Source organism: Ursus americanus, chromosome 6, assembly GCF_024610735.1.
Source record: "Ursus americanus isolate L20-20 chromosome 6, mUrsAme1.1.p, whole genome shotgun sequence".
Taxonomy (NCBI): domain Eukaryota; kingdom Metazoa; phylum Chordata; class Mammalia; order Carnivora; family Ursidae; genus Ursus; species Ursus americanus.
Window position 1 is genome coordinate 33123438 of NC_142132.1, and position 11327 is coordinate 33134764.

Here is an 11327-nt window from a genome sequence, read left to right on the forward strand (position 1 = left end):
GGCCCACCCACACTGGGGAGGGCAGCCTACTCACTGAGTCCACCAATTCAGGTTCTGATCTCATCCAGAAACACCCTCACAGACACACCCAGAATACTGTGTCATCTGGGCACCCTGTGGCCCGTCACGCTGACACAGAAAATGAACTATCCACTGTGTGTTAGCGATTAGAATTACCATTCCACATAGACCAAGTTTGGTTCTTTGATATGTAAAAAATAAGATTTGTTGAAATTTAATATATTCAAAAAGTGATAACAAAGTTTCACTTATGATCCCAAGTGGCCTTCAATCAAAACTTTGTCGAAGACATAATTACTATCATTTGAGTTCACTGTAAACAGGGAATGTTTCATCAAGTTCTTCATTATTCTTTCTCATTTCAGGATCTTATTACCATTCCCCAAGGAAAACTAATCCTAGCTAATTATATATATGCAAATTTATCTGACTGTCGTAAGCATTTTTTTTTCAAATCAGAGAAACTCAAGGAATACTGGACTGAGAGAAAAAACTAATCAAAGAATAAAAGCACAACCTAAAGTACCATGTCCTATTTGGAATTAAAATCTAAATATGCGAAAAGATGAATTATGCATAAATAGTATGCCTAGGGTAAACTACTGCATGCTGATATGAAATACATAGTATATTACTAACCCCAATACACACTGTTTACTCTCTGTCACAGGATAATGGACAGCTAGGACACTTCCCGTGTCAGACACATACAAAGTTACACATATGTGTACACAAAGAGAGTCGTTGTTTAACTTGTTTTAAAATAAAAATGTGAAATTCATATTTAGAATTCAATATGAAAAGATTCAGGAAAATAAGAGAGGGGAGAGCTTATTTAAGGGGTAAGCGGTCTAGGGAAGGAGGATGGTGGCACTTTGGGGACCTTGTCAGGACGTGAAGTCACCGAGGTCCTAGCCAAAGAGTGTGAACTCTCTTCTGCAAGTTAAAAGCTTAAAAGTGGGGGCGCCTGGGTGGCACAGCGGTTAAGCGTCTGCCTTCAGCTCAGGGCGTGGTCCCGGCATTATGGGATCGAGCCCCACACCAGACTCCTCCGCTATGAGCCTCCTTCTTCCTCTCCCACTCCCCCTGCTTGTGTTCCCTCTCTCACTGGCTATCTCTATCTCTGCCAAATAAATAAATAAAATCTTTAAAAAAAAAAAAAAAGCTTAAAAGTGAATAAAGATGAATCTTTCAACTAATCTCGCTAGTTAATTAGCAAAAAGGACAACTATTGTAGTTGATTGATGTTAATACCATTACTAATAATTAGATCTAATATTAGCATGTGACTTTCTAGTAGTCTCCGTGGTCCCTTGAGGCAGAAGAATAGGCCTGGATTTTGGAGTCAGATCAACCAGGGCTTCATAATTCTTAATGAATACTTAATTCTGTCCATTACTGGCTGTGTGATCTTGTGGAAGTTAATTATTCTGTCTGGACCTCGGTTTCCTCATCTGTAAAACGGAGCTAGTTACGTAGCTGTTGGGAAGAATAAGACAAGGCATGCTTAGTACAGCAGATGATTAGTAACACAGTTAAGGATTTCACCCTTTCCATTCTGGCCCTTCTAAGCCACCATCTTCCATTCTGTCCTCATGATGACCATGGGAAGGGAGCGCATATTGTTAACCTCATTTACAGATGGGCGAGGAAGCCCAGAATGGTAAGTGGCAGAGTGAGTTCATAGCCCGGCCTGCCTCCTACTGAGAATCTCTGTCTGGGGTGGGGGGGGATCCAGGTATCAGTCTTTTTTTGTTGTTTTTTAAACTCCACGGTTGATTGCAATGGGATTCTCATGGGCCGTCAGTGTGGAGAACCGTGCCCTCCTCCACTTCAGCAGTCTAAAATCCAGCGTTCTCCTAGTTCCTAAACTGGCCCCTTCCCAGTAGCAGGCAGATATGACATCAGTTTCTGCCCCCACACGTTCATTCATTCCTTCCTTCAACAGGCCTACTACCTGCCAGGCACAAGCCACAGGAAACTTTTCAAATTGTCAAAAGTTAAGATGTTAAATTGTTTATGGAAATGAATTTTCGTTGATATACACATGGAAATAACAGCTTACATCTCCCTTGCTGGTCTCGTTAATGCGATCATAGTGAATCTAAGAATAAAAAAAACCGTAAGATGAGTCATGCCTGTTTTGTTTGCTTAAGTAAAATATGGAAGAGGAAATGCTAAAATTTTGAACTAACTCATATTCATTAAGCCTATCAGCAGTGATGACAGACACTGATGAGTTATAGTTAGGAAGACTAGCATCATAGCCAGCAAGTTTCAGCGTTCCCAAAATAGAAGCTAAGTTGTTGATATTTTCCAGAAAATGTCACCTTATCCTTGCTAACTGAAGTCTAAAGGGTTTCCTGCTTTGGTTTTAGAGGAATTATATTTTATTTGGCTACAACCTGTGTTGGATGCAACAGAGCACCTCCCCTTCATAAATCACCTCCAGCTCCGTAGATAACTGGAACCTGCCCAAGAAAAGTGCATTAATTCTCCTGCCCTTCGCTCCCCTAATCACTGCACAGTTTTGCGGCTAGATTACCTGTCAATCACGTGAAGCTAAAGTCTGTTTGCTTCTGCTTTTCAGCTGGATTCCTGGCAATGAAGAAAACAAACAGAAAACAGATGTCCATTACAGGTCTTTGGATGGTGAAGGGAATTTTAACTGGAGATTTGTTTTCCCATTTGACTACCTCCCAGCTGAACAACTCTGTATCGTTGCTAAAAAAGTGAGCTCTGATCTATGCCCATGGGAAGTGGGTGTCATGGGTCTGCCTTAACAGATACAGGGAACGTAGGAGCTACTCAGCACCTCTGAGGTCATGTCCGGCTCCCTCTTGATGCAGATGGGGAAGCTGAGACCCACAGAGGTGCAGATACGTGCCCAGGGTAACGGAGCTAAGACAGCTCTCTGTGCAGTTCGGAAGGATCAGGAACACAGCTGTCCTTTCCCAACGTGGGTAACGGGGTAAAGGATCTAGTAAAGGGTGGACCTCAGGATCTTGTATATTCAACCACCCAAGTGTGTTTTTATGTCACAGGGAGACTGATTTCTTCCCAGATAAGCAGAACTGTTTGACTCATTAACCCAACAGAGGCAAGATATTAAAGTAGGTGAAATTTCCCTTTTACCTTCTTCATTAGACCTCGGCATGTGCTTTACCTCCTTCAGAAGCACTTCCATGAGGGTTCAAGGCCCTCATGGTCTTAATTAGTAAGACTCTAGTTACAGAACTCAATTCAAATTGGCTTATACCCAAAAAGTGATTTATTGGTTCACATTACTAAAAAGTCTAGGGTTGGCTGGCTTAGGAACGTTGGATCTCAGGTTGAACTGATGTCTTTAGGAATTGCTCTCACTTTCTCCACCCTTCTCTCTGTCCTCTCCCGTGGACCTCATTCCCTAGTGAGGTAAGATGGCTGCCTGCAGCCCCAGCCCTCCTGCCCACCTCCTGCCCTCCCAGCAACCTCAGCAGAAAGAGAAAAATCCCAGAGGGTGCCAACCAGAGTTCTGGAATTGGGCCTCCATGTCTCTGTTTGGGTCACGTTCCCATCCCTGAACCAACCAACGTGGCCTGGGGATGCAGTGCTCAGACTGGCCCAGCTCTGGAGTTAGGGACAGAGTCGTCAGTTCTTCCCAAACTGCATGGACTTGGAGAGTCCCCGAGGAAAATCTGGATGCTTTTTCCCCACAAAGGAGGCCTGAAATCTGGGCAGGCAATAATGAGAGATGTCTTTTATAGATTCCCTGTCTCATTCCTGCTCCCCACATTCTGTAAACTTTTCCTAGCTCCGGCTGCTCACCTCCTCTCCCCACACCTGATCAAAATGCACCTGCCTCATGTCCCACCTAGCCAGACCCTACCCTCCGCTGGCCCTACTCAGTGCTGCTGCTGCAGGGAGCACTTTTCCATGCCAAGTGAGAGCAATGCCTTCAAAGGGCACTTTCTAGAGATACAGAGGCTCGACCTGATGTCAAATCATGCACACTTCTAGATGGTGAGGGATTTAGGGTCAGGTAGGCCTTTCCTACCTACCCACATCTAGCGATGGACCTTTCAGTGCCCTGCGTGCCACCTGGAACATGACCCCACACAAGACAGGCCAGCCAACAGCAGAATGGGCTTCCTAGCCCCTCAGAGCCAGGGCCCCTGAGCCCTGCAAAGGGCAACATTTCTGGAATGTCATCTGAAAAACAAGAAACAGGGGCACCTGGGTAGCTCAGTCAGTTAAGCATCCGACTCTTGATTTTGGCTCAGGTCATGATCTCAGGGTTTTGAGATCGAGCCCCAGGTCAGGCTTGCTCTGGGCGTGGAGTCTGCTTAAGATTCTCTCACTCCCTCTCCCTCTCCCCCACTCCAAAAGAAAAGAAAAGAAAGAAAAACAAGGAAAAACCCAACCATCTTTCTTAAATTCATGAAACACTGGGGGAATCCCATTCTGCTGGGGCCTGCGGCATGCAGGTATAGTAGGCTGTGGAGGTGTTACTATGGCCAAGATTGTTCAGGCAGAGGCAGAGACCAGAGGTGAGAACTTGGAGGACCCTTACCCAGTCCCCCTCCACCTAACTTTAGAATGAGGAATCTGGGGGTCTTCGTTGACCACAGCATGTAAAACAAAGCAATATTTTCAAAAGCCAAAAATGTCAGGACATTTGAAATCTACACTGATAAAAGAGTGAAAGCTGAACCCCCGTCTCCTCACCCCCATGTGAAATAAGTGTGCTCAGACATCCGTGGGGGGGGGGGGAAGGTCACAGAGCAAATGTGACACCCCAACAGGTGAGTGTGTGGGCTGGCCTAGAACAGCCTGGCTTTGGGAGGTGAGTCGGAGCTGGCCATAGTGGTCTGGGGCAGGGGAAGGGGGCAGATATACTCACTCCCCAAACCCCAGAAGTGGCGGCAGGGAGTCACACCAATGGGAACATGGGAGGCCGGCAACCTTCTGTTTAGAATTGCCTGGGACAACCTTTTTGTCACACAGCTGGTGGCCTTGAGATTTCCTGGGGAGCCTGGCTGCCCTCCATACCATGGGGTGGAGGGTTGAGGGCAAGGGGGGAGGGGGTGTTTTGCTGAGGAAAACAAAGGCCCCATGCCCTGATGCTGGGGCTTCAAGGAGCCAGAGGGGAAGGTTTCAGAGTCCAGTAGTCTGTGTCATTTGGTTTTTCTTTCTCTTGTCATTTTAGGAGCATTTCTGGAGTATTGACCAAACTGAATTTCGGGTCCCACCCAGACTCATCATTCAGATATGGGATAATGACAAGTTTTCTCTGGATGACTATTTGGGTAGGGCTTACCTTTGGATACTTTTCTCTAAGAAATTTTACTTGGAATTGGCAAAATCATTAAAATCTGGAATCAGTGATTTGAATCTCCAGTACCACGAGTAATTAAGGGTTGGGGCACACTCACTGCCTGGATGTCCTCTGGGCAGTGTGGCCTGCCTGCTTGCTGTCTCAAACCCTCTGAAAATTTTGTGCAGTGAATGTTGCCCTTTTCTTCAGGCCCCACCCACCTTCAAGGGCCCCCAAGGAGGCTCTTGGACCAGCTCTGGTCTTGCCATGAACACTCAAAGTCTGTTTTCACAAGCGAATGCTACAGCCCTGCCTCCACGTCCAGACCACTCACTCTGCCTCCTCAGCACATCAGAATGGGCACCCCCCTCCTGCAAGCTGCTCTCAGCCCCCTCATGTCACCAGCCCTTGTTGTTTCCCTCAGCTCCATCCTGCTCTGCGGTTAAAGGCCCTCGTTAAACACCCCCCACCCCACCACCACAATAACATAATGCTCTTCTGAATTCCCTCTCCCAGGCCCTGGGTCTGCGTCATTGGCCTGCTGTTTATCCCTCCCACTCTTTATATACAGGCCTTTGCCTTCCCTGGAGTTCTCTGGCTCCCCAAACCCCCTCCTCAATTTACCCGCCCCCCCCAGTTGAAGGTAAAAAGCTTCAACATTCACCTTTCAGCAAGGTATGACTCCGAAGCCAGCACGAGCAGCCTGTGCGCTCACGGTGCCTCTGTTCAGGGTAGCTTGAGACTGCTGTGGGCACTTTGCACATCGAGTCTATAGCGGTTTAATTCTTTTGAGCTTGTAGAAGAGCTCTGTTTATGTTTGTATCTTTGAGAAATAAACCATGTCACCCTCCTCTGTGAGATGCAGAGCAGTGGACATTTCTTCTACCACTTTCCATCCTGTCTGGAAGGACTTCTTTTAAATGTCTACCGGGATCCTTTTCTCTAACTCACCCATCACCTGCTCAAAATCACTGTCTGCCTCTCCTCTGACAAGAACATTCTGTTCACTTGTGAACAATGGCTGATCTACTGAAGCTTATTTGGGTCTAATTGTTTCCTTGGCTAGGTTTCCTGGAACTTGACTTGCATCGCACCATCATTCCAGCAAAATCATCAGAGAAATGCAATTTGGACATGATTCCAGACCTCAAAGCCATGAACCCCCTTAAAGCAAAAACCGCCTCACTGTTTGAGCAGAAGTCCATGAAAGGCTGGTGGCCCTGCTATGCAGATAAAGATGGCTCTCGCGTGATGGCTGTATGACTATTTCCCAGTTCTGGGTCATTCATTCCTTTTGTCATTTAGGCTCTGCCCTCTCTCAATCGATGCCAGATAAGATAAGGAAGTGTTAAATTGATGAGACCTTACGTTATAGGAATGGTTTGTACTAGGATCACAAGAGAAAGTGGCCGATGACAAGAGCGTATGTTTGGGGTTGTGTGGAAGGTGGTGGAGGACTGGAATGGAAAAGCTGGGAGCCCGAGTGGCTACACTGTATTTCTTGAGGACCCTCCTTCACCGGGAAGGCTGTTATCCTGAGCTTTTGGTACAATTCAATACAGAAAAAGGAACTTCAAATTCAAACTCTTCTTGTTTAAAAAAATAAATTTAAAAAGGTGGAGGAAACAGGGAGCCCTGACATCCACTGGACACAAAGGCCGAAACTTACAAGCAAATTTGGAGAGCTCCCAGATAGAGTGTGATAGAGAAGCACGAGTCCGGGTTACCATGCCATGTCACAGAAGACTACCTCATTCATCATGTACTATTGCTATTAATAACACCTAACATCCTAGATCATTGATTATGAGCCAGCCAACATGCTAAGTGCCTCACGTTCATAATCCTGTTTTTGAAAACAACTTGAAGGTCTAACTTACATAAAATGCACCTATTTATAGTGCACAATTCCATGAGTTTTGACTAATAGAGACACTCCTGAGACCACCACCAGAATCAAGATCCAGAACATTCCCACTGCTCTAGAAGTTTCCTTGTGCCCTCTGCAGTCTACTATTCCCTCCACCCCTGGTCCAGGAAACCACTTAACTGTTTTCTGCCACTACAGAGTAGTTTACACATAATCTCGTTTAGTTCTGACCAATTCCAGAAAGTAGACATTATCTCCATTTTGTAGATTCAAGAAACAGGCTGGGATATAACATTATATGTTAACTATGCTTAAAAATTTTTTTAATTTTCTTAAAGAATAAAAAAAAATACTGAGCTAGGTAAAATAAAAACCAGCCCTCAAAACAGGCTGGGGGAGATGTAGCAACTTGCCACAGACCCCTCACTTCGTCTGACTTGTCAGCGTGGGAGTCACTTGGCTCCACCACCGAACCGTTGGTCAGGGTTGGGGTCCTCAGACTACTGGTGACCTAGTGGGCATTCCGGGGTCCTAGAAAGCCCGTGACAAGCCTGGCCATAAAGGTGGGCAACTTTCTAGACCTCTTTCAGCTTCAGCATCCTCAAGTGCACGTGAGGGTCGTCACAGTACCTGCTTTATAGGGCTGCTGTGAGCCTCACACAGGATTATCCACATAGAAGCCTTAAATGGTGTCCAGAGCATCGCTTAGGAACCCGTGTGAACACAGAGGCGGCATTCATTCGCTCGCTTGTTCATGCGTATACAGTGTACACAGGTACCCACGGAGTGCCCTCCCTGCTCCATACAGTGGGGCGAGCGTGGCTAAGCGGGAAGCGTGGAGGCTCAGTTAGTGCTACGTGGTGTTGTCAGCAGTATTTAGGTTAATCTGGTCCAAATAAAGTTACAAAGGACTGTGTGTGAGCAGGCAAGGAGATGGATATGAGAAAGTTAGAAGATGGGCTTCAGAGAATGAGAAGCAGCAGGGGGAGGGAAAGCAATTTGTCCTCTCAGATTCCCATAAGGGGTCAGTTCAGAAACACATGGAAGAGGAAATGTGATGAAATCTCTTGAGGAAAATTTAAGGCAATCTAAGGATTATTTTACAAGAATAAAAAACATTGCTCAGGGAATACTCCTTGGGTTGAAATGAAAATATTTGTGAAACGTGATGTCATGTGTTTAACCTGTTCTGCTTTACTGAAGGGGAAAGTGGAGATGACGTTGGAAATCCTCAATGAGAAGGAGGCGGACGAGAGGCCAGCCGGGAAGGGACGAGATGAACCCAACATGAACCCCAAGCTGGACCCACCAAAGTGAGAGGCCCTCTTTGTTCTCCATGATGTCTGATCCCCAAACACCTGCAGTCTGAAAGCCCCCTTCCAATACATTTAATGGAATGGATTCAGCGTTGTCTTAATTTTGCACTTAATGGGGGAGGTGGGGGATGGAGAGCTTGCTGATCCAGCTTCATTTTAACCTTTCTCCTTTCCCACAAAACCAAAGTCCAGAGTATCTTCAGCATCCTGGGAGGCCATAAAACGTTAAAAAATCTTTCTCAGCCAACTAAGGGGAATAATGTCTTTTCTTGACTTTATCAGTATTATTAATTGTCCTTAAAAGTGTGATAGGTTCCGAGGTAAAAGGGCTGTCCCACCCGAGCTGGGTAGGTAAAACCATTTCTTTGCAATGCAGCCGACCGGAAACCTCCTTCCTCTGGTTCACCAACCCGTGTAAGACCATGAAGTTCATCGTGTGGCGCCGGTTTAAGTGGGTCATCATCGGCCTGCTCATCTTGCTGGTCCTGCTGCTCTTCGTGGCCGTGCTCCTATACTCCTTACCGGTACGAGTCCTCGGCCTCACGTCGTGGCTTTTTGTGTGTGAATGGTGGCCCGTCACTCACCTTGGTTCTTGCCTCAGTTGCTGTTCGGGAGACTGACCTACTTAGCGGCTGTGGCGCTGCAACCCTTCAACCCACGGGAAATTTAAAGTGATGTGTGTTGTGATGAGAATGACAGTCTTAGGGTATCATGAATTACAGGCAGAATTCCTGGTTCAAAAAAAATTTTGGTTTCAGGAATTCTAGGAGAACTCCTTCAGACCCTTAGCAATGTGGGTCAGGATAAAGCCAGCATTTCTGACTGATCTTCCTTGTCCCAAACCATCCTGCAAGCTAACTCTTTATCCTAGCACCCACAGATCCCCAAATGTGGGCTCAGTATAGGTCTACATTAACCCTGAACTTAACTTTAACTAGATTGGGTAATCTAGCTAGTTCCCCCCAGCTCCCCCGCAGGTATTGCCCTCACCTGCCAGGACACCTTTGCCAGTGCTAGTCCCTTGCCCGTGCTGTGTCTATCAAAACTTTACTTGTTCTTCAAGGCTTGCCTCCCATAACCTCTCCCTTCAGTTTTCCTCCATCACCTCAGTCATAAGCGCGAGTCTAGATGGAAGGTTTGCTGGTGTGCCTAGAAGTCGTACCTTTGTTCTCTCATTCAAGGGATTTATTGAGCATCTACTACAGGCTAGGAATTGGGATGTTGAGATGACCAAGGCATGATTTCTTGGCCACGAGCAGTTCATGGTCTGGGGACAAGCAGACATATGAATAAGTAAATTGCTACGAAAGGCAAGCTTTTATAGAGACAGGAAGGGTGAGCACAGGATCCTATGGCTGAGGGTGGTTTCACCAAGGAGGCGAAGCCCATTTTGCCAAGTGGAGAAGGGACAGTCCAGGCATTTAACAACTCTTCCTTCGATTAGTATTGGTAATAATACAGCTGTTTTGTGTAGGGTAACATTGTCACAACCACAACAGCAGAGATGTGAGGTCTCTATTTGTCCCCAGTATCATACTTTGTTTGTTAATGCACACGTACACTGGTTTCTACTTGCCAGCAGTCCAATCTGTCTTGACCATTTAAAAAACAGTAATTTCTTCTTACTGATTTAGAGTCTGTTGATTTAAACCAGTGGTTCTCAGTGGGGGGCAGTTTTGCTCTCGGGAGGGTGGCTGGCAGTGTCTGGAGACATTCTGGTTGGCACACGTGGGAGGTGCCACTGACACGGGGCAGATAGAGGCCAGGAACGCTGCACACACCGCAGTGCACAGGCCAGTCCCTGACGGTGAAGAGTCAGGTGGTTCTAAATGTCAGTAGTGCCAAGGCTGAGAAACCCTAACATAACTATTTAATTTTTTAACATTCTTTCTGTTTTCTTTTTAGAATTATTTGTCAATGAAGATTGTGAAGCCAAATGCATAGTGAAAGCAAAATGCTTCTTTTCAAGTCATCCAGCAATGAGGGAATCCTGTCTCCCTTTATGGACCGAAACCAAGACCGATTTTGTTTGTGTCTGACACTGATCCCGGCAAGAGGCTTGTTAGGGTTACTTCACTGAGGCCGGGAGTTCCCAGAGGGTCTAGGTCCTGAAAAGTCTGGCCAACAAGCAACATTTTTATTATCTTTTGAAGTATTAAGTTTTAACCACATTTTTCAGGATATTTTTCAAGGTGGCTGGTTCCATTTAAAAAGCATCTTTTTTATGGGTCCTTAATTTTATAATTTTTAGAAATTGCTGAAATCAAATTAGACAATTTCTGCATCTTAACTTCATATACTACTTATTTGCAATCAACAAAAAGGACTGTGCGTTATAAAATAGAATAGTCAGAGTCATTCTTATTTATGCCTGCAACAATTTTTACAATATTTTATACAGATGAATGTCATGAGACACTATTCCATCTCTGTGGTGAACCCAAATAAAAACATTTCATCTTCGATACATAGCTGTCATTGTAGCTGTGCGCTGAGCTGGGAAGAGGCGGTTCCTAGTCCTCTGGGTCTCCGTGGATGGAGTACTACAGCATACCACTCGGCCATAAACTTTTCATACATGTGCTGCCAAATCTTAGCCAGTGGGCCAAACTGAGGCTAATAAATTATAAGCTAATGCTTATTAAAAATACTTATTCTGTGCATGGCATTGTTTCAAAAGTTTTATGTGTATTAACTCCTTTAATCCTCAAGATAATCCTATAAAGGTAGGTAACATCAACCCCATTTTACAGTTGAAGCAATGGAGGCACAAAGGTAGAAGTAACTTGCATAAGGCCATACAACCAATAAATGGTAGAGCTGG

The 11327-nt window shown here is 45.5% G+C and overlaps 1 protein-coding gene across 4 annotated transcripts in view; it reads left to right on the top strand.

Annotated features, from left to right (window-relative positions):
• Positions 1-10970, top strand: part of MYOF (myoferlin) — a 152025-nt gene extending 141055 nt beyond the window's left edge. For all 4 annotated transcript variants that reach the window (XM_087862901.1, XM_045810055.2, XM_087862899.1 and 1 more), the window contains 6 exons: positions 2612-2753; positions 5210-5309; positions 6384-6574; positions 8391-8500; positions 8880-9027; positions 10409-10970. In XM_087862901.1, coding sequence (XP_087719027.1) covers positions 2612-2753; positions 5210-5309; positions 6384-6574; positions 8391-8500; positions 8880-9027; positions 10409-10447 — 730 coding nt within the window. In that variant the 3' untranslated portion in view covers positions 10448-10970. The remainder of the gene's footprint in view (positions 1-2611; positions 2754-5209; positions 5310-6383; positions 6575-8390; positions 8501-8879; positions 9028-10408) is intronic.
• The last annotated feature ends 357 nt before the right edge of the window (positions 10971-11327 follow it).